The sequence below is a fragment of the Polypterus senegalus genome, chromosome 8 (genome assembly GCF_016835505.1).
Source record: "Polypterus senegalus isolate Bchr_013 chromosome 8, ASM1683550v1, whole genome shotgun sequence".
NCBI classification, from domain to species: domain Eukaryota; kingdom Metazoa; phylum Chordata; class Cladistia; order Polypteriformes; family Polypteridae; genus Polypterus; species Polypterus senegalus.
This window is the reverse complement of record NC_053161.1, coordinates 140,610,752-140,635,173: the sequence shown is the minus strand read 5'-3', so window position 1 is coordinate 140,635,173 and position 24,422 is coordinate 140,610,752. Positions and strand designations below refer to the sequence as shown.

Below are 24,422 nucleotides of genomic sequence, written 5' to 3'. Positions count from 1 at the left end.
CGCCTTAACTTTCCATCCCTCCACAAACACAGTCTCTCTGATCCCAACTCTCTTTTATATAAATCAAAAGTTCAGATAAAGGACTGGGGAATGTGTGGGGATTGTGTGTGTCTGGGTGTCTAATTTATATGTGTATATAGTTGTAATATAGGTTAAGTACATGTGAATATATTTGCGATGTGTATAAATAAGATATTCTTTCTGTTTCTTTACCTAGCTTTCTTTCTTTCCTGCTTTCTTGTCGTCAGCGTCTCCATGAAGTTATGGATTTGCCTGCGAGTATTTTAGTGACAGCGTGTCTATTAACTTGTGGATTTTTCTGCGAGTATTTAGCGACAGTGTGACAAACTTGTTTCCATCTAGCCGCATCAGAAAATGTACCACGTCGAACCTCAGACGTCAGTGCTAGAGGCCAAGCCTCTTGCGTTGCGCCACAGCGTGTGGTTCGTTTATTTGACAGTATGTAGATCGGGATAATTACATTCAAGGCATTCGTAGTCTGAATCACAATCTGACTGTATGGGTGGTTACTTACCAGGTAACGCTTGTGGTTGGTCAGCAAATCGGCTAACATCCGCCTCTTGCGTTGCGCCACAGCGTGTGGTTCGTTTGTTTGACAGTATGTAGATCGGGGTATATATATATATATATATTGTGGAGCCGACCCGGACACAGACAGGCGGACATGTTGTTACTCACCACCACACGTTTATTATTTACAATATTTACACAATAAAGTCACACAGACCCAGTCCATTTAGTGCACAAATACCCCAACACACAGTCCTGGCCACAAAATGCCTTTCTTCGGGCCGCCTCCACACCTCTTCTGCTTCATCCTGCTTCCACCCGATTCCAGCCCTGAGTGAAGGGAGACGGCCCCTTTTATACACTCCCGGATGAGCTCCAGGTGGTTTCCAACACTCCCCCGTTGGCCACGCCCCAGCGTGGCGGAAGTGCCGGCTGTTCTCCCGGCAGCTCACCGGGTGTCCTCCTAATCTTTCCCCAGCACTTCCTGGTGTGGCGGAAGTGCTGAGGTAACAGGGCCCCAAGGCATTGGGCGCTCCTGGCGGTGACCACGGGCCCCTACAGGGTGGGGCTTCCATGCCCTCAACCCGTGGCCCCCAAAGCAACCAGGATGGCGGCCCCCACGTGATCCAGGGTGAGCGCAGACCCACATCCGGTCCCTCACGGCGTCCCGGCCAGGTCGTTGCCCCTGGCATCCCTGACAATATATATATATAGCAAAATACCCGCTCTTCGCAGCGGAGAAGTAGTGTGTTAAAGGAGTTATGAAAAAGAAAAGGGAACATTTTAAAAATAACGTAACATGATTGTCAATGTAATTGTTTTGTCACTTTTATGAGTGTAGCTGTCTTCAAGGATTTGATTAGCATTATTTCTTTCAATCAGGTTCGTATTTGGTGGATGTGTTGTGTTCAAGTTACATTCTGTGTTTGTCAACCGCTGTAAAGATAACAGGTTTCATTCATCGATTCCTTTCTTACTGCATCAATAAACAGCTCGTCTTCCTCTTTATTTGAGACATCACACACTGCATGCACGGGTTTTCCTTTAGCTGGACATTGACTTTTTCCACCGTGTGCTTTGTTTCCGCAGTAGCTGCACTTATGAATATGCTTGTATGCGTCACTCGCTTCATATTCTTTTACTGCCTTCTCAATTGTGTAATGCGTTTTTTGTTCAGCGCTCTTTGGAACTGTTGCTTTTGTCTGCGTACTGCATTCACAGTCAGTTCATGTGAGCCGCTCGGAGTACATGCATCGAAGGTTCTCAGCTGTGCTTGTGCTATCTCGTGTGATGTCCACGGCTTTATTTAATGTTAGCTAAGACAACGGCACTTAAAAGTTTCTCTCGCAGTTTCGCTGAGTTTGTGCCAAACACCACCCTGACCATCTCATCTTCGTCTGCATAAGCAGTCCTTCACCCGTGAATATTTAGCGGCAGAGTGTTTCTATTGGATTGCCGCTGACAGATGGCCTTATATGGGCAGGCACTCAATTATGTGGGAGGCGTGACGATGAGGGACGCAACTCCTCCTCACATGGTGACCGAGCTGCAGGCTATAGCCGGTATATATTTACATAAGTAGGTTCCAGTTATGACCGTTACGCATAGAATTTCAAAATGAAACCTGCCTAACTTTTGTAAGTAAGCTGTAAAGAATAAGCCTGCCAAATTTCAGCCTTCTACCTACACGGGAAGTTGGAGAATTAGTGATGAGTGAGTGAGTGAGTGAGTGAGTGAGTGAGTGAGTGAGTGAGTGAGTGAGTCAGTCAGTCAGGGCTTTGCCTTTTATTAGTATAGATAAGTTCTTCTTAAGTTTGCATATGCTGGATTTATGTCCAAGTGTCTGTCTGTCGATGGCGTTCTCATTTGATAACCAAGATTCAGCCAGCTCTCTGGCACTTTTAATATTGGCTTTTTTATTTTTAATTTTACTTGTACATCCCAATTAAATGTATGTCCTGTTGATTTAGTATGAGTATAGATCAATGATAGTGAGTCCTTTCTTCTAACGGCGTTGCGGTGTTCCTGTATACTTGTTGCGATTCTTTTTGAAGTTTGTCCAATGTATACCGCTGAGCACGGAGTGTATTGAATGCTGTACACTGCGTTTCGTGTTTCTGCTGTCGATTTCTTGTTTTTAGCATTAAAGAGGACCGTGCGCAGATTGTTCGTGGGTTTATGCGCTATTCTGACACCTGACTTGGCCAGGATGCGTGCTGCACCTTTAGACACATCGTGGCGATAAGGGAGTGAGTGCCAGGTGGGGTGGGGGTTCTGATTCAAGTCAATTGTTTGCTGAGTTTTTAGGCGTCTTCTGTGTAGGCTTCGATTAATCATTTGTTTTTGTGTATCCGTTTGAATTGAAAAGGTGGAAGAGATAGCGTCTCTCTTTCATTTTTGTTTCCTTCATATTACAATGGGTGTGGACTCTTCTGAATAAAGTTTTAACACAGCTCCGTTTATGAGATACCGGGAGGTTACTGGCAAAGTGTAATATCTTGCCTGCGTAGCATTCTTTACGGTAAACACTAGTGGTCAGGGTGGCGTCATTATTTCTTTCGATGTAGATGTCCAGGAAGCTGATGTGTCGGTTAATTTCTTTCTCCATTGTGAATTGGATTGCAGGGAATATTGAGTTGATGTGGTTGTAGAATTCATTCAGCTGATCATTTTTTATTATGATGAATGTGTCGTCTACATAGCGTATCTAAATTTTGGGTGTGCACTGAGATAGAGCCACATTTTCAAATCGCTGCATTACCAGTTCTGCTAGAAGTCCTGATAACGGTGATCCCATTGGCATGCCTTCTTTCTAAGTGTAGTATTTGCCGTTGAAATGAAAGTGAGTTTTTTGGCAGAGTGATATCATTGATCTATACGCATACTAAATCAACAGGACATAAATTTAATTGGGACAATGTACAAATAAAATTTAAAGCCAATACTAAAAGTGCCAGAGAGCTGGCTGAATCCTGGTTATCAAATGAGAACGCCATCAACAGACACTTGGACATAAATCCAGCATATGCAAACTTAAGAAGAACTTATTCATAATAAGCAAGGCTTTACACCCAATAATAAAAACCACACGGACTTAGACACCCCTCCCCACCCCGACGTAATATATTGCTATATATTGCCTTTGATTCTTGTAAGTGTAAGCATTATCCTCTGATGATGACCCCTGGTAGGGGTTGAAAGCTCAGGAATAAAATACTTTATGATACGTGATTCATTTTCTCTATTTGTGGATCTCCAGCTGCAAATATATATATATATATATATGGAAGAGAAGGTCTCCCCCAATCACTCAGTTTAGATGGCCGGCCAGCTCTAGGAAGTGTCCTGGTGGTTTCGAACTTCAGCCACTTACGGATGATGGAGGCCACTGTGCTCATTGGGACCTTCAAAGCAGCAGAAATTTTTCTGTAACCTTCCCCAGATTTGTGCCTTGAGACAATCCTGTCCTGGAGATCTACAGACAATTCCTTTGACTTCATGCTTGGTTTGTGCTCTGACATGAACTGTCAACTGTGGGACCTTATATAGACAGGTGTGTGCCTTTCCAAATCATGTCAAATCAACTGAATTTACCACAGGTGGACTCCAATGAAGCTACAGAAACATCTCAAGGATGATCAGGGGAAACAGGATGCAACAGGATGCACCTGAGCTCAATTTTGAGCTTCATGGCAAAGGCTGTGAATACTTACAGTATGTACATGTGCTTTCTCAGTTTTTTTATTTTTAATAAATTTGCAAAAACCTCAAGTAAACTTTTTTTCACATTGTCATTATGGGGTGTTGTGTGCAGAATTCTGAGGAAAAAAAATGAATTTAATCCATTTTGGAATAAGGCTGTAACATAACAAAATTTGGAAAAAGTGATGCGCTGTGAATACTTTCCGGATGCACTGTATATATGTAGCAGTAGGGGGGCGCTAACGCTCCCTTGAACCCTCAGGTAGCACTTCAAACACCAAGTAAAAGTCCAAATGTTATTTTTATTTGAACAATACAGTGCACAAAGCACCCTCTCCTCCACTATATTCATAAATCAACAGTAATCACAATCAATAATCCAATCCTTCAGCTCATACCACCCAGCTCAGCTCGCCGTCTGGGAGCTCCCACAGTCCTTTATACTCCCTGACCCGGTGGGGTTCCTGCCCAACAGTCCACAAGTCCTTATTCCTTCCGGGTCAGGGTAAATAGTCCGCATCTTTACCCCGGAAGCACGTCGTTTCTTCCTGTCACGGGATTATGACGCACTTCCGGGTTATAGGTAATATATGAGTCCACTGGCCTCCCGTCAGCGACTCCCAGTGGTCCCCAAGGTATCCAGCAGGGCTGTGCATAAAAACTACATAGTCCATGAGGCCCTGCTGGAATTCGGGGCCCGTCCATGCTGTCGGGAGAGCTCCTCCTGGCGGCCTGGGGGTGAGGGCCGGAATATGAAGCCGGCCACCCATCACAATATATATATAAATATTATAATAAAAAATCCTGCATTGAGACAAGATTTTTTGGAAGATTTTTTAAAGTCCCGCGAGGTGAGACCTAGGCCATGAGATTTTTTCAAGTCACACCCTCCTCTAAACCATTTTCAGTCATGCACACGGTAATCTCACCTCTTATTCGTGTGAATGCTTTTGACGTTTTTCTAACTTTAAGTTCCCAATTAAAGAAAACGTATTATGTTCAAGTCTTGTTGAAGAATTTCATCATGAAGGGTTATTAACAGAAAAAATGAGTGCACAAGCAATCCTAGTAGTGAGAAATGATGAAGTCAAGCGAATTAACGCCAAAAATGCAGATCGGTTACACGGCAGATTGGTGAAATGCTTATCAATAGACTACGCTGAAACAGATGGTGGTAATTGTGCAGAAGATGAAAACATCAACTTACAAGATCCCGAAGAATAACTACAACCGTTAACACCATCTAGTCTTCCACCGCATGAATTACAGTAGAAAGAAGGATATATCCAAGAAAGAAAATGTAGTACATCTTCCGCGGGGAACATTACACAACAAGTGACATCTTGATATGCCATTCATATTAAAACGTTATCAGTTTCTCATTAGAATAGCTTTTGCAAAGACAATTAACAAATCTCAGAGCCAAACATTTGAAAAAGCCATTTTATTTAATAGAGAGAAAGAAACGAAATTGAATCACGGGAAGTTATATGTTGCGTTGTGTCACACATGTGCGCATGGGAGGCAGCTAAAGGGCTTGAGTGAAGGCAGTTCGGAGGCATGCCGGGGTGTGGCAGAGTGCACTGACTCTTTTTCTCCCTTGCCTGTAGACCATTCCCGGGGGATTTCACCTGGCTCTCCTGACATCACTTCCGGGACTGAGCCAATGGAAGTCGGCCACACCAGCTCCAGTCCCTCTGATGTCACGTCCGGCTATGAACCAACGGTGGAAGACCACGTGCCGGATCCATATGACCTCACTTCCTGTCTCCCCCTTTAAAACCTGCCCCTTTTCCTTTGTTTCCTCAGTCTTGTTTTGGACTCAGTTGAATGCACTTCAGTGCTGATTATTTGTTAAAACGACTTTTGCAGCCAGGATGCCACATTATACGGGTGGCTGCCCCAAACCTTTATCTGTCCATGTCTCGTTCTTGTGACAGTTGTCACGATGAAAATCCAAACACAGAATCAAAATTCAATGCGATGTTGACGAAAATTTAATTAAAAAAGTGTTTTTACTGAAGTTTTACAGTAAAAGTCAGCAGAAATCCATGAACCAGTGAAAAATCTGTGATATTTATTTAGATATGCTTACATATAAAATCTGCGATGGAGTGAAGCCGCGAAAGTCGAAGCGTGGAATAGCGAGGGATCACTGTACAGCGCCCTCCACAATTATTGGCACCCTCATTAAGATGTGTTCTTAGGCTTCTAATAAATTCTTTTCTTCCTAAAAACACAGGCTTACAACACAAAAAAGAGAAAAATCCAACCATTAATTGAAATACATTTATTCATTGGGAAAAATATCTCACATTAATAAATAAACTTTTTACATGTGTGCCACAATTATTGGCACCCCTAACCATTCCTATAAAATAAATGTAATTGAAGCATTTTTGTAATTTCTAGTTTAGTTTTTTAAGGTTGATCAGAGTAAATTGGAAATAAATTTCAAATCCCACAAGACAAGACTATTGCCAAAAGATTTTTTCAGGTCCAGCCCTCAACTCAACTATTTTCAAACACACCCACGGTCCTCTCACCTCTCATTCATGTGAATGCTTTTGTCAGACACAGTTCCTGCGTTTTCAGCTGTTATAAATTTTTATGTTTTCCTCACTTTAAGTTCCCAATAAAAGAAGACTTATTATGTCCAAATCTTATTGAAGAATTTCATCCCAAACAGTTATCAACAGAAGAAAGGAATACACGGGCAATCCTTGCATAGTGAAATGATCAAGTCAAATGAATTAACGCGAAAATTGTTGATCGGTTACATGGCAAATGGTTAAATTCGTATCAATAGACTATGCTGAAACAGTTGGTGGTGATGGTGCAAAAGATGAAAACATCAACTTACAATATCCCATAGAATATCTACAACCGTTAACACTGTCTGGTCTTCCACTGGCCGAATTACTGTTGAAAGAAGGATGTATCGTAATGTTATTGCATAATTTATGTCTGAGTGATGGGCTATGCAATAGGACAAGATTAGTTGTATTCAAAATTAGTCAAACAATTCTGACATGTAAAATTTTACCTGGTGGTAACAAAGGTAATGTAGTACATCTTCTGCGGATAACATTAGACACCAAAGAAGATCCTGATATGCCATTTGTATTAAAACATTTACAGTTTCCCGTTAGAATAGCTTTTGCTATGACAATTAACAAATCACAGGCACAAACATTTGAAAAAGTCGGTTTATTTATTAGAGAGAAACAAATGATATTCACTCACAGGCAGTTATACGTTGTGTTGTCATGATGTAAGTCCAAACACAGAATTCAATGAGATATTGATGAAAAGTTAATTAAAAAAATTGTTTTTACTGAAGTTTTACAGTAAAAGTGTAAGTTTAAAAAGTATTTGCATGTTAATTTCAAAGCCAAACAGAACAAAAACATATAACGCAATGAATACCTGTAACACAACATGAAACATAATTTTCTTTCAATTTATTACGTTTTACTATTTTTTACTATGGTTAATTACTCACTGTAATGTAAAATAGCTAGTTCTATTATGCATATGTAAAAATTCCCATGAAAATAACAATCTGTTTAAATTGTATATCCGATTCCCCATACGGGAACAGCAGATCCACGAAGTGGCTAGCACTTGGGTGTTGGCGAGTGAAGAGATATATATATATTGCTCCTAATCTCAGATGCTGTTTCTGTTGTTTTGTGGCTGTTCTTGTGTATGGGCTATTCAAGTCTCACCAGCTATAAACTTGACACTACATGCTTGTTTTTCTTTGTGTTCCTCAATACAGCTAGGTGGGGTCTGCACACTGATTCAAGCCTAAGAGCCCTGTTCCTCCTAAACCCCTATGGTTTTCATAATCACACCTGTCAGAACACAGTACCAACTATTTTCTGATTTTTGATGTCTTTTCAGGCCTGCAGGGGGCAAAATTCAGTCTATAAATTGTATGTGCCTGAAATGTAGTCAGATATCAATATGGCTGGTTGAAAATAACAAAGGGCCCAATATGGGAGATTTTTTAATACAATATTGAAGGCATTGATTATAAGTACATTGTCTTGGAGCAGTATATGTTGTGTGCTGTAGACATTTAGAGAAGAAAAGCCCTCAAACCTTAAAATTCACCTAAATTCCATCACAAATTGGCCCATTGTTGGCAAGAAAAGAAAAAGATGAAACATGCCAACAGTCAGTGCACATTTGTGCAAATTGTTCATATTCAGTATCTGATTTTGATTATACTTGTTTTTAACAGACAAAAGCAAAACCAGATAGTAAACCATGTAGTGCAGTAAGCTTTTAAACTCATATTATATCCAGTCCCATTAAGTGCACAGATCCATCTGTTTGTGACACAAAACTAAACTCGATAGTATAACCATACCATAATTACTAAACCTAAAACTGAAACTAATGTATATAAAAATAAAATACAAATACATGATGAAGGAAACATAAACTAAACTGAATTTCCAAGTAAGATCAGAAATAATGCAGAAATAAAAACGAATATAAAAAGGCAAAACTACAAAATCCTTGGTACATATTATACAGCCATTAGGTAGTTTATGCAATATCATAAATACTGTTAGTTCAGTCTATGCTAACTGTGCTTGGTCGTGTGCCTCCAGAGTTTTGACTAACTTGTTCTGGGGAGCCAAGTGGCTGTCATATGAGTAAAAGATGAAAATGTATAAAATATACAAGTTGAAGTGATCTCTCTCAAGGTAAAATTGAAACAATAAACTAAGTCATAGTTGAATTTGCACAGAATGTTTCTCCATTTCAATACTGAAAAGTTTGAAATTTGCAAATTTCAATGGGTCATTTTAAAATCTGAAAACTTTATATGGTGCCATTTGTTTAAGATATTTCAACAAATATTAAACTGTTGTGACAAATTTCCTTGAAAGTAAGTTTTACACATCACCTCAAAATTGGACCACTGGTGGCTGAGTGATCCGTATAGACAAGTAGACGGACATGCCTATTTCAATTGGTGATTCGTGCATTATGTGAAAAAAACACCTGAAAATGATTAATTAAACTGCATTTATTTCTGTAGCTGCCCTGCTCAATAACCTCAGGGAACTGAATGATTTATTTATTTGATGTGTATATACCTCCACACATTTATTCATTCACGTAGTGTGTGATGTCAGTGTGTAATGTTATGAAGTTTCAGAGTTTTCTATTTCAGTTTTTATTTTCATTTTGAAAAGAGGTAGAACCTAGATAATAACTGTTTTCATTGAAAGGAAATGTAAATATTTAGCAAACTCCTGGAAAGAGTAAGTGAGGGTTTTAGATAATGTAATTTGTGCCTGTCATATACCTCACTCTTTCCTGCCATTTGTAATTAAGGTTTTTTTGAGCATTTAGATGAACTGATATCAGCATGAGGAGATTTGGTGTTTTTTGTAATTCTGTTGATTGGTAGGATCTAATGGCAGAAACCTGAAGCACATGGATATATAGTCATCAAGCAAAATGTTTCCTCATTAAGTAGCCAAAACACAAGAACTGGGACCAGACAGAGAGAGAATCAGATTATGTTAAAAAATAATAAACTTTGGCACCTCAATCATGAGTTAGTTGCATTTTAGGTTTTTTGACCACATTGTTATGCTTTAAGCCTCCCATTTTACTTCATCATAAGGGTGAATGGAATTGAATTCCATTGAATGGAATATAGGTGAAGGCTAATGAGGTAAACTAGTTATTGCCATGTTTGTTGAAATAACTTAAGATGATGAATACCTTATAACATGGCACACTACCCTGCCCAAAAAAGGTTACAATGAGGCTATAAAGGGATACATATGGTCAGCAGTAGTGCTTAGTAGTGAACAACAGCCCCTGTGGACTTCACTTCACTGTGAGTATGGTGAAATCACGAAAATCTTCTGGAACTTCAATGAACCCCATGAAATGCATTAAAGTCAATGGGGAGAGAGGAACTAGTTTTGAGTGAATTATAATGTTTCAGTGGTGTTTTAATAGTTCCTGAGGACTTTTTAAGTGTCTGCTAACTATGGTAGACCAAATATTATGACCAAAAATGTGACCTGAGCTGTAAGGCAGTAGTGCTAACCACTGTGCCACAGTTTCTCAAATAACAAAAGACACAGTTGGAAGGATGACCACAAACAATATATATCATAGTGCTCTCAGAGTTCCAGTCCTGGGACACATATTAGCCATGCAATAAAGCAGCAGCCTGCTCCAGGAATAGCAGGGACATCTGTTTTGTTTACACACTCTGTACAGATGCTTTGCACTTTTTTATTCCATGCAGAAGATAAAAAAACACCTTGTATGCAGTAATAATAATAATAATAATAATAATAATAATAATAATAATAATAATAATAATAATATTTCATAGGGTTGTTTGTGTTTTCTTTTTGTGGGAGATGGCAAGGGAGGATTTCTTTAAAACTTGTTTTGGATTATAGGTCTAGCACATAGCTAGTTATGCATGCAATTTAGCCATGCGGCCTATGCTGCCAGTGCACAAGGATTAGTGTTATACACTGCTCAAAAAAATTAAGGGAACACTTAATCATCACAGTCTGACACCAAGTCAGTTAAGCCTCAGAGATATCAATATGTCCAGTTAGGGAGCATAAGTGATTGCAAATCAACTTCACCTACTTTGGTGCAAATGAAAATGACATCAGGTGTACTGGAGAGGCAACAGCAAGACAACCCTGAAAATTGGAATGGTTTTGTAGGTGGTAGCTACAGACAATTTCTTCTTATCCTTCCTGAGTGATTCTTTTCTAGTTTTTCTAGGTGGTACCTGCAACCGATTCAGGTTGCACAGGTAGCTCAGTTCTTCCGAGATGGTACATCCATACTTTCTGTCGCAAGAATGTTTGCTGTGTCTCCCAGCACAGCCTCAAAAGCATGGAGGAGATACCACGAGATGGGCAATTACACAAGGACAGCTGGACAGGGCCGCAGAAGTTCCATCAACCGAGCAGTAGGACCAGCATCTGCTCCTTTGAGTGAGAAGGAACAGGAGGAGTACTTCCATAGCCCTACAAAATGACCTCCAGCTGGCTATTGGTGTACATGTTTCTGACCAAACTGTCAGAAACAAACCCCATGAGAGTAGCATGAGGGCTTGACCTCATTTGGGACCTATGGTGACAGTGCATCACCATGCAACTCGACTGGCATTCAATACCACAATTGGTATCTCCGCCATTGGTGCCCCATTCACTTTACAGGTGAAAGCAGATTTACACCACGCACATGTGGCAGACATGAAAGAGTCTGGAGATGCCATGATGAGTGTTATTCAGCCAGAAAAATCATCCAGTATGACCAGTTTGACGGTTGTTTAGTGATGGTCTTTGGAAGCATATCCTTGGAGGATCACACAGACCTTCCACATGTGTAGGTAATGTTACCCACCCTGACAGCTGTTGCATTGAGCCCTGGGTTTCTCCTGGTGCAGGACGATGTGACCAGAGTGTGTAGGCAGTTTCTGGATGACAAATGCAATGATGCCATTATTGACCTGCATGTTCTTTAATTCAGTTCAGTTTAACCTCTGGGACATTATGTAGCAGTGCATCTGATGCCTCATCCAGGTCTGGGAGAAGATACCCCAGTATACATTCCGCCGTCTTATCAGGAGCATGCTCAGATGTTATCGGGAGTGCATACAGCACGTGGGGGCCATACACACCAGTGAAATTCATGCAAGTTGGATCAGTCTGTGATTTTAAGTTTTGACTTTGATTTTCAGTATGATGTTGAATCCAGCCCTCAAAGGTTTGGTAATTTTAGTTTCTCTTTACTCAATTTAGATCAATTTAGATTTTGTTGTCAAAGAATTACACAGTATTACTCAGTAAAGATTTTCCACTTGAGTATTTTGTTCATTGAGATCTAATGTAAGATTTAAGTGTTCCCTTAATTTTTTGAGCAGTGTATATCCAGTGGCAGTACTCATAATATTCACATTATAGTCAGCTAATGTACCCCTCAAGTGAAAAAGAAGGCTAGAGTACTGATTGGGTGGTGACATCAGCTACATCTTTCTGATATCTTGAACATGTCTGTTCATTCTATTTTATTACCAAGAACTGCTGCTCACTGGATGTTTTTTGCTATTCAGACCCTTCTTTGTAAACTCTACACACTTCAGTATGTGAAAATCCTAGGTGGGCAGCTGTTTCTGAGATTTAGGAACCACTGTGTTGCACACCAAGAACCATACCATGGTCCAAGATAAGTCACATTTTCTTCATTGTAATGTTTGCTTGAAAAACGGTTAAACTGTTTGTCTATGTCTGCATTTTCTGTATATTAAATTTCATCCGTTTTATTGGGTGTTTGGAGCAGGAAGCAATTTGCATTAACAGGCAGTTGTGCTTAATAAACTGCCAATCAAGTGTATTTAGCTATTGCTAATTGACTGAAAAGATAGAATTTAAGCCAAATAATTTTATTTATTCTTTTGGTTAAATACTTTAATACTAACATTATTTTAGCCTTGACTGGTCTTAAAGGTAAGCCGGAGGTAGTGTGACAATAAGGATTTTATTAAAGCACAGTGTTTACAGTTACTCTAGGGCAACAGAGGCCAATGCTTTTACCGGATAATCAAATCGTCTAAGTCCCACACTGGGCAAAGATCCACGATTCGGAATATGCAGGGGTAGTTTTAAGGGCTCTAAGACTGCTTCTTCCTTCAGTTTGCTCACAGCTACAGGTTAGGTCAGGTGAAGTTGGGCAGCATTCGCTGGTACACCCTGTTTCCACACCCACCTCATGATGAAACAGCTCGGGATCCTGGTTGGCAACCCCCCAGGCAGACACACAGTCCAGTCCCACACTCCCATCTATCTGCCGCAGCCAGGTGTTATGTGAGTGACCTCTTAGCCTGGTCAAGCCACTCAGGTCCACAATAATGAGGATCCTGTGAGCTGAGAATAGTGGCACATGGCCATAGTGCCATAACTGATGCTCCCTAACAATGCAGGTAATGTGCCTCATTCTGGACTCTGTAAGCAACAGCTCATTCAACACAATGTCAGACATTAAAGTTGCCATGAAAAGGAGAGTCGCAGTTCATCGTCTGCATGTTAGCGCCACTGGAGGAGGTAGTGAACTCCTGGCGCTCACACCATTTGAGCAGCGAGTTGCTGCAATTATTGGCAACACACTTATTGCCGGCATTTTACCAGCAGGGGAGGGAGATTTTGAAATCACTGTGGGCGACGGTGAGTTTTTATTACTTTTTTGATTACCTTTATCCATACTCATGTAAATAATTTGCATGTGTAATAAGATAAGCAATCAGGCTGCAGATGCTGTATTAATTACTGTTTATTTAGTTCTAGACAATAATACAAAAGCTGACCCCAATGCTGAGGACAGGGCTCCAGGCGATGATGCTGCTGTTTCTGTGCTGACCATATCTTCCGGCGCTGGCTGCTCAGACACCCCTGCCTCGGAAACTGCTAGGTGATCATCTGGCCGTGTGCTGACTGATGCAGTTCTGGAATTCCAAAATCCATTGGTGGATGCGGTGAGAGATGTAGCCAATGCACAACGGGATATAGCCAATGAACTATGAAATATAAAGGCAGTATTGTGTGATATTGACCAAAAATTAAATGAATTTGTGAAAAAATAAATGATGCATTACCGTTTTTTACATTTTATTAATTACATTCATGCGACATTGTAATGCTAAATTTTGTAAATTGTCCGCTGTGGCTGATTATTTGGTGGTCTAGGGTCAGGTTCATCATGTCACATCTCTTCAGGTACGGGCAAGCTACGAATGAGTGCCATATTATGTAGAATGCTACATGCTTGCACGATGCGACACACTTTCTGTGGACTATAGAGCAGCACTCCACCAGTCTTATCCAGGCAGCGTCAATGGCCGTTAAGCTGCCCTATAGTATGTTCTACCAACGCCCGTGCCTGAGAGTGGAGATCAGGATAATGTTGCTCTTGTTCAGTCAGTGGGTTTGCGAGATTAGTGAGGAGCCATATCTTCAGCGGGTACCCACTGTCACCTTAGTAATCGTGTTATATGGTTACATCATACAGATAACGTACAATTGGGACCAAAAAGATAATAAATGTCTTATCTTACAGAGAAGCCAGCCATCACGCACAACACCATTTTCAAGTTTGTTTCCCACACTACCATTTCTCAGGATGAATGAATCATGAGTTGAGCCAGGCCATCTCGCAACAACATTTGTGAGGCGCATTTTCACATCACTGATGATTTGCACATTAATAGAGTGAAAATGCTTTCTATTTACATAAACAAATTCATTCTGTGAAGGTGCTTTTATAGCAATGTGTGTGCAGTTGACTGCTCCGATTACATTGGGAAAACCGGACATTGCTGCAAATTGTGCTTTGATGTTTGCCTGTTCAACAAGAGTGTACAGAAATCTTTTATATCTTCTTGACAAGTGGATAATACCTTCCCATACAGCTGGCATGGCATGATTCAGTGACGACTTAGAAATACCGGATCGGTCAGCCAGTTCACGCTGAAAAGCTCCTGTGGCTAAAAACCCGAGAGTGGACAAAACTTGCAAAGGAGCAGGGAGAGCACAATTACTCAAAGTCTGCCTTTGTAAAGTCGGCGCCAGTTCAGCACACAGCTCCAAGAGGATCGCTCTTGGAAATCTAAATCATATTAGAAGCCAGTCATCATCATGTGCCAAGAAATCAGTATGATCTCGGAATATGCGTTCTCTTCTAATCCTTTCATTTGCGATGTCCTCTAGCCACGCCAAAGCAGCCATGATAGTGGAATAGTTTGGCCATTCTGTGCACCATTATATTGTTGCAGGTTGATTACAATCAGGTGCCTTAAATTTTTGAACGATATGCAGTTAATTTAAGTGTATTTGATAAAGCCGCCATCGTGGATGTGGATCTAAAAAAGAAAGGGAAACCACACAGGAACAGTAGTACTGCTTTGATGCTGGGTGCTGCCAGTCTACAAAACCGAGCGCAGAACTTGCGTACGCCAGGGTATGAGCTACCGTGGAAATGTGTGTGGCTTTACGCCAAGTTTAGGTTTTATACATAGCGATTTGAGCGTGGAAGCGTTCGTACGCAACATTTTTGTGTGTATGCACTGTTTATACATGAGGCCCCAGGACTCTAAAGACTTCGACCTTCTGCCACACACCTCTTTCCAGCAACCTTATGACCTCACTATACTTTCCCAATCTGTCAACTGACATCATGGGTATAGTGACCAAAGACATGAATGTTGGTGGTGTGGTAAGTAAACCTCTCAAAACCATTGACATTCTTTTCGCAGACAGACACACTGCCAATAGCTGTGCCCAAGAGGCCATTAAAGGCCTAGGTCTTGTTTTTTATCCAGGACATTCACAAGCCCAGACACTACTCCTTGCTCAGTCTCTTGAGAACGCCGATCAGAGCATTCATTGACTCTGTGAAGATCACAGCATTGTCAGCAATGTTAAGATCAGTGAATCTTTCTTCACCAACAGATGCCCTACAGCTGCTGAACCCCACAACCCTGCCCAACATCCAGTCCATGCAAACACTGAACAGGGCAGGAGTAAGAACACTAGCAAACCCCAGAATCAACTGGGAACCACACAGAGTTTCTCCCTGCACTATGTACAGCACTCACAATACCAGTGTACAGACCAACCATGACATCCAGAAACTTTGGGGGGACCCTGCGAAGTCTTAGGATGTCCCACAGGGCAGCTCGATCAACTAAGTTGAATGCTTTTTGAAAATCGACAAAGGCTGCAAAGAAACACTGACTATGTTCACATTTGCACTCTTGAGAACCCTCAGTGCCAGGATGGGGTCGATGGTAGACTCCTTAGGTGTAAAACTCGACTGCTCCAGTTGCTGGTAGGTGAGCAAGTGATCATAGATCCTATTGAGGATGACCCTAGCAAGGTCCTTACCCGGCACCAAGAGCAGTGTTATTCCCCTGTAGTTGCCGCAATCCAGGTGATCACCCTTCCCTTTCTAGATAGGGATGACAAGTCCTGTTTTCCAGTCAGTTGGGATGACACTCGTCTCCCAAATGGAAGCAAAGATTGCTTGCAATGCCAGGAGGACATCACAGATCCCTACAGCCTTCCCTACCCTCCACTTGTTCACCACCTGTGCAATCTCGGCGAGACTGGGTGGTTCACAGCTATTTGGAGGATCAGCCTCAAGAACCATGGACCCAGAGATGTCCAACGACCTAGCCAGAGGCTTGACTTTAAACAGCTGCTCAAAGTAGCCAGCCCAGAGGGTCAAAACTGCAACGTCATCTATAAGGACTGTTCCATCACCCGCCATGATTGTGACTTTCCGAGGAATAGATTCCGATAAGCATAATGCTTTGATTCCACTGTAACTAGGATGTGGGTCACCAAACACCTCCTTATCTACCCTCAGAGCCCTCATAGCCATCCTTCTCAGTTCCCGGTACAGACCGAAGCTGTCATCAAGCTAACTGATACAGATAATTGAATATCCCATCAGTCACTCCAGCCTTGCATTCTATTTTTCCAGGGTATTCTCCAGCTCTAAAATAAGATGGTTCAAAATACAACTTAAGTTTGGAAAACTTTGATTCTGGAAAGCTGCAGTGCTTATTCATGCAGCCAGATTTTTCTCCAGGGATTCATTTTGAACTCCTTACTTAAACAATTGTTTTGGACTCTCATTAGGCCTGTAGTGAATTTTAAACCAGAAACCTTAAATGATGTTGATAAAACCTTTTTCATAAATCAGAATTGTATTTTAGAATTTTTTGTTCATCTCCACAAACTATAGAATAATGCTATCTTTCTTACAGCTATAGCACTATTTAGTGTGTTACCAATATTCACTATGTCATCTGTGAAAGACTGCTTACTGAATTCACTCTCAAATGCTCTATCATCTTACAGCATGCCTTAAAATATGTTGTGAACTAAATTAATGTATACAAAATTGTAATGGTTCATGTTTCTCTTTTTGAGGTGGTAAGCAGGGATTCCTTCATAAACAAAAGGTGTTTTCTTTCATTCTCCAAGCAGGAAAATGGTACAGTGAGACGAACCATAGTTCCCCAAAGGAAAAGAGTTTACTGTATTGTATAATCTCTCAATTTGTGTGCCATGACTCGTTTCAAAGTTCTGTGCAGCAAAACATTCCCTAAATTTTTCCACACCCAGCCTGTAAATGAGTCTTTGCTAAATCTCTCTTTACAAAGCAAAGGGGAAAGATGGTGGGATGGCACATAGCTCTGGAAGTCACATGTGCTTAATTTCTGTTAAACAAAGTGCAGATAATGCATAAGGAAATTTGTCTCCTAATTTTTATCCATCATGTTTATTTCATATAACAGCTCTCATAGAGTAAATCATCATAAGGCACTTTACAAACTGATTTTTCTATGTTAGTGAGATTAAATTACATATCTGTCAACATGTTTAAAACAAATGTCTGTTATGTTTTCAGTTTACCCCCAAATATACATGTTAAATTGTTAGATACAGTATGTTTTTGTCCATTCCAGTTACGGTATATTCAAATGGCCCTTGCCACTGAAGATGGCAAGGGTCCTATTGGCTTTTTTTATTTTAGATTACCAACTGTAGGTTTTTTTAGGTGCTCATTCAGCAGGCAAAGAGTTGCCTGGGGCACAAAGTGGAACAACTCACATAGATACCCGATTTAAAAAAAAAAAAAAAATGGCGCTATGGCATAAGGGACTGGTAGTGAAAGAGCATGGCAAATGGCTAATGGGAGCCCTGCTGCCTTAAACAGGTAAATTGATGGCTCAAAGGGAATATGGGCTACACCACACCTGCCCCCTTAACATTAAAAAAAAAGGTTTGTAATGCAGTGAGATCGAATTGCCACCAGAAGGCACCGTTACAAAAGTACCTTAATATGGTAGAAGAAGAGGAGAGTCAGGTTTTAGATTTCCTGAGCACATATTTTTGTTGCTAGGAAAGTGGATCTTCTACATTGAATCAATAGTGGAGATCTTTAATTGTTGGTGAAATTTTTTTTTTTTTTGCAACTGTTCTGTATAATTATCATTCCCTTTCATCTTACAAAATGAAGTCATCTTTGTTAAGAGCTTGTTGGCTAGTGAATTTATTTTGGGTAAGAAATGGATTGCTATTGTCTGTTAAAACACATTCAAACCGAAAGTGAACACAGTTCAAGATATCTGCATAGCAAGATGTACTGCATAAGCTCCAGTTTTTTACCATTTAATAATGGTAATCATATTTCTAAATGTTTTTATTAATCTCCTGGATGCTATATCTATCTCAACAGAATTTTAACATGTAGGGGTTTGAATATGCCGGAGAATTTCTAGTACCGTTCTTGTTCAGTAGCTGATTACCCATTTATTTATTTTAAACTCTGGTAAGGAAGCGTGTTTTTTTTTAAAATGTTGGCTAGAGTTATGGTGGCTGTTTGTAGGGCTGGATGGAGATTATCATCATACCCAGGACAAAGCAATTGCAGGTTAAGGGCCTTGCTCAAGGGGCCAACAGAGTAGGGTTACTTGTGGTGTTTACAGGATTTGAACCAGCAACCTTCAAATTGAGCCACCACTCTAACAGTATATGCTCTCAACCTCTCTAAGGGAGATTTATACAGTACTGATTTAAAGCTAGATCCCAGTTTTAGCAGTTTTCTTTTTTGAGCTTGATCTGTAAAAAGAAACTTCTAAAGACATGCAGCAAGATCAAAATGAGATTAATTTGCCTAGATAACGTCTGTAGGAATTCCACATTTCATTGCAGTAACAATATTAAGAGAAACTCAAAAATCCATCCATCCATTTGTTTATTTTAATCAAAATTTACAACTCTTGATACAAGTGCTTTTAATATTATTTTACATATACAGTGTATACTCAAAAATATTACATACAAAAAAATGAACTTTTGCATAAAAATAAGCAATATTACATTTCAGTTTTATTTATGTTCTAAACCATTTATATTAATCTACTGTATAAATAAATTTATTATTTATACATACAATAAACTTTAATAAAAAGATATTTTAAACAAATGGTCACTTCTGAAATAATTTAAAGACAATAAGTTCAAGAAATTTAACATGATTCATAAGCAGAAAAACATTACAAGAAATTTAAATTGAAATAAGACAATGTCAAGAAAATGCATTATTTAAACGAACATTTAAAGCCAAGTGTGTGCAGTACTGTTGATTTCAGAGTCCTGTATTAAGTGAAAAACGGATTTAACTCAGTGCATTGTAAAATTACTTTCCAATATTGCCTATCCAGATTAATATTACAGCTCATTATGATAAAAAAATGCCAACTAAGAGAACAAAATGTGAGCCCAATGAGGCTCTATAGGAAAAAGGAACAATTCCAAACATACCCCAATATTTTCTAAATGAGAAAAACTCCTGGTTTTGGACTGTGGTTAAGGCAGCAAGCAGTGAGAAAAGCTCTAGCTTTTCTGGATCCTAAGTGCCATTGGCAACTCCACTAATTTATGAAATTAAATACTGTATAGAATTCCCTTCTTACCCCACCCAACTACCCCCTGGTTTGCCTTAATAGTCATGGTTTGGGGAGCTCTGTCCAATCTTGGATATAAAAAGGCACTCTGAAATGCACCAATTTACAATCTTTTAAAATTATATATACATACAGTACCATTCTTATGTGCTTTTACTTTTATCTGGCCTGCCCAGTCATTTTCTTGATATATCAAAACATTAGTATTTTAGAGAATTTGTAGCACAACTTTCTTAATGCAAGATTTAAGTTACATTTTAAATACTTAGAGACAAAAGCAGCACCCTAATACTGAATTTTAAAAATTATGAACAGACCAAACAAAAGGACAATAACAAAAATAAAAATATGACAAGGCACTTTGAGTAGTATTAGCTTTAAATACATACAATTTGTGCAATTGTCTTTAAATATACTGTACATAAAAACCTAACACACATTTTACAAAGACTGAAGAAGGTATGTAATGCTCCTTAAAGATAAATATAAAAAAATGAGGTAGCAAGAGAAAAAAAAATGTTTTTTGTGATGCCGAGGTTTTAAAAGTGGGGGGAAAAAAGCTGTGCTTTGCTTATTTTCAGTTTCTTTAATAATAGTTTTTCTGCATCTGTCTTTCAACATTCAGTCACACTCATAATAGCACTAGGGCACACATTTAACTTAATTTGCTTTCTCGCTCCTTTTGTAGCTGAGGAAGGTGAGCTTGGTAAGGCTCTTAAAATTAATGTTCAACTTTTAAGTTAAATTGACTCTACGTCTCATCATACTGAAACCCATTTTCAGAGCAAGTTTCAAAATATTCATCAGATGCAATTTCTGTTTCAGAATCTGAGCTGGTGAAAAAGCAGATTTGACGAGGAGAAGAACCAGGTCCCTTCTGATTTGGGGACGTGTGCTTAGGCTGGAGGGCAGGAGGAGTAGGAATGTCCCAGTACCAATGGTCCAGCTCTACAGAGGACATTTGGTGGTATGTGCCCAGGCTAAAGGGAGATGTCTGCATGTTCAGTTTAGGAGGTAAGCTCATACATTTTCTCAAAACAGATTGACTGAAAGAAAAAAAAAATATATACCAGTTAAGCTGAACAATTGCCATTACAGAAAGATGAATAAAAACAAATCATAATTGGTTTTCAAGTTAGCTCAAGAGACAAATTGGTTTTAAATATAAAATTCAAATCCATATGCCTTAGTTTTTGTGAAGGAATGCCAAATTGATAAATGGCTATATGGGGAAAGGGTACTGCGAGAATGGCACAGGGCAGTGTAAAGTCTCAACAAAAAATATTCAGAGGACAGACCCATAATGACAGAGAAAGAGTAACTATGCATGAAAAGTGTGGGAGATCAGAGGCTACAATGAGGAGGTAGGCCCAAATTGAGCTGGTATTCTAAAAACAACAAGGCAGGTTCAACATGGGATGAAGCATTTAATAATGTATTCTCAGAACAGGAAACTAGAGGTAATGCAACCCAGGAGTGGTGAAGTTGTTCATATCCTTACTAAGAGTCAGAGAATGACAGATGGGAGAATCTACTGGCTGCCAAGTGCAAGTACATGTTCACTAAGTACAACACCTGAAGCGCCTGTTGCCAGATTGTCCATGTAAGGTCGAGCGGAAGGATAATGGGTGAAGGCCAGTTTGGGACAGAGGGACTATATTGATTGTTGTAGGAAATGAACATCACTCTATACATCACAATTTCAATCCTTAATGAAATACAAGGGTGCCAAGTTGCTTTCCCATAGGAACAATAATGCCATTTGACCATGGAAGTAATCCTGAAGCTTGGTCAGCAGCAACCCTACTGTACAGTGTATCCGAAAAGTATTCACAGCACATCACTTTTTCCACATTTTGTTATGTTACAGCCTTATTCCAAAATGGATTAAATTCATTTTTTTCCTCAGAATTCTACACACAACACCCCATAATGACAATGTGAAAAAAGTTTGAGGTTTTTGCAAATTTATTAAAAATAAAAAAACTGAGAAATCACATGTACATAAGTATTCACAGCCTTTGCTCAATACTTTGTCGATGCACCTTTGGCAGCAATTACAGCCTCAAGTCTGGGCTCTGGCTGGGCCACTCAAGGACATTCACAAAGTTGTTCTGAAGCCACTCCTTTGAGATCTTGGCTGTGTGCTTAGGGTCGTTGTCCTGCTGAAAGATGAACCGTCGCCCCAGTCTGAGGTCAAGAGCGCTCTGGAGCAGGTTTTCTGCCAGGATGTCTCTGTATATTGCTGCAATCATCTTTCCCTTTATCCTGACTAGTCTCCCAGGTCCTGCCGCTGAAAAACATCCCCACAGCATGATGCGGTCACCACCATGATTCACTGTAGGGATGGTATTGGCCTGGTGATGAGCGTTGCCTGGTTTCAGTCTTTGTCTCATCAGACCAGAGAATTTTGTTTCTCATGGTCTAAAGAGTCCTTCAGGTGCCTTTTGGCAAACTCCAGGCGGGCTGCCATGTGCCTTTTACTAAGGAGTGGCTTCCGTCTGGCCACTCTACCCTGCAAACTTGATTGGTGGATTGCTGCAGAGATGGTTGTCCTTCTGGAAGGTTCTCCTCTCTCCACAAAGGACCTCTGGAGCTCTGACAGAGTGACCACTGGGTTCTTGGTCACCTCCCTGACTAAGGCCCTTCTACCCCGATCGCTCAGTTTAGATAGCCAGCCAGCTCTAGGAAGAGTCCTGGAGGTTTCAAACTTCTTCCACTTACGGATGATGGAGGCCACTCTGCTCATTGGGACCTTCAAAGCAGCAGAAATTTTTCTGTAACCTTCCCCAGATTTGTGCCTTGAGACAATCCTGTCTCGGAGATCTACAGACAATTCCTTTGACTTCATGCTTGGTTTGTGCTCTGACATGAACTGTCAACTGTGGGATCTCATATAGACAGGTGTGTGCCTTTCCAAATCATGTCCAATCAACTGAATTTACCACAGTGGACTCCAATTAAGCTGCAGAAACATCTCAAGGATGATCAGGGGAAACAGGATGCACCTGAGCTCAAGTTTGAGCTTCATGGCAAAGGCTGTGAATACTTATGTACATGTGCTTTCTCAATTTTTTTATTTTTAATACATTTGCAAAAACTCAAGTAAACTTTTTCACGTTGTCATTATGGGGTGTTGTGTGTAGAATTCTGAGGAAAAAAATGAATTTAATCCATTTTGGAATAAGGCTATAACATAACAAAATGTGGAAAAAGTGATGCGCTGTGAATACTTTCCGGATGCACTGTATGTTATACCTTGCTATAAGTGCATTGTTTACATAATACCCTACACCTAAATTAATCTTAAAAACAACTGCTATGTATTAATTTTGGGCAGTGCTTTGCTATACAGTACTCAACATAAAAGTACTAGTAAACTAATAGATTAATTTGTTTGCTGATCATTCTACTCCTAGACAAATTAGCTTAACATGATGCAAAATACTACCAAATAGGAAAATAACAGATGAACAAAACTAGAAAAACTTGTTACAGAAAAAGAATGACAAATTCAGGTATTCTAGTTAACATCACAAAAATCATAATAAAAAAAAAAAAAAAAAAAAAACTACCTTTGCTCCTCTGATCCCATTCTCTTTTTGGCATGTTGGTATAAGGAAGACCCAATTTGTCTCATCAGAGCTTGTAACCACCGAACATCGTCTGGAAAATCAGGAAGCCATTCTACCATTCTAGCAAAACACAAATATCCACATGCAATTTCAGTATTAAAGATTAAATTGAATACATACACACAGGTGGTTTAATTAAGTATTACAATACAAGTGATTGGCACTTCCAGCATTTACAGGCTAGTACTTGGAGAGGCTAGGTTGACACCGTAATCTTTTCAGTGAGCCAACAGATAAGCCCAGTTTGCAACTCCATTGCAAGAAAGCACAGGTTTTACAGTAGTAGTGGATGCTTAAGAAAGGTTGTTCAAAGACGTGCAAAATGGCCAATACTAAATTATACACTGAAAGCTAATTTAAAAAGTAGGATGGATAAACATTCTTTCAGTGTGTTCAGAGATCTACTTGTGTAAAAAGTTTCTTTGTCACAGGCCATGAGCTTACATTTTACAACAATATACTAAGCATCATCTGAAATGATGACAAGTCTTTATGTAAACTGAAAGCAGCACTAATTAAATGTATCCTTGAAATGTACTTACCTTAGTGCAAAAGAGTAAGCGGACTCGAATGGAAGAGTATAAGGGAGCAACATATATGATGCCACTCGCATTGGAAGCAGGTTGGTCAGTTGGGCATAGAGTCCACTTTTTTCCTTGCATGCTTCAAAAAACGCTAGGAAAATAGAAAACGAAATATTAAGCAGGTTCATTCATTTTCCATTTTTTATTTAGTATACAGTTTCCTGTATTTTGAAGAAAAGTTGTATGTGTGACATCATTCTAGGAAAGGCTGCCATTTTTGATGTTAGAATACTGAATATCACAACAGTATTTAAAAGGAAAGCATTCTTGCATTTCTGATTAGAAAAGTAAACAAATTGTAAGGTTTATAAAATTAGTTCAGTCCAACACCCAACTTGAGTACTGAGCTGCATGCACAGACATTGACCTAGCCAACATTGGCCAGGGCCATCTTCTTCACTATCATAGTATCCTCCTCAA

At 39.7% G+C, this 24,422-nt stretch overlaps 1 protein-coding gene across 1 annotated transcript in view; it reads right to left on the bottom strand.

Annotated features, from left to right (window-relative positions):
• Positions 1-19,309: 19,309 nt before the first annotated feature.
• pnpla3 (patatin-like phospholipase domain containing 3) overlaps positions 19,310-24,422 on the bottom strand; it is a 52,631-nt gene continuing 47,518 nt past the window's right edge. Inside the window, exons 7-9 of the mRNA XM_039761832.1 lie at positions 23,961-24,093; positions 23,359-23,478; positions 19,310-20,829 (exon numbers count right to left, since the gene is read on the bottom strand). Of these exons, the coding sequence (XP_039617766.1) occupies positions 20,535-20,829; positions 23,359-23,478; positions 23,961-24,093 (548 nt within the window). The 3' untranslated portion in view covers positions 19,310-20,534. The remainder of the gene's footprint in view (positions 20,830-23,358; positions 23,479-23,960; positions 24,094-24,422) is intronic.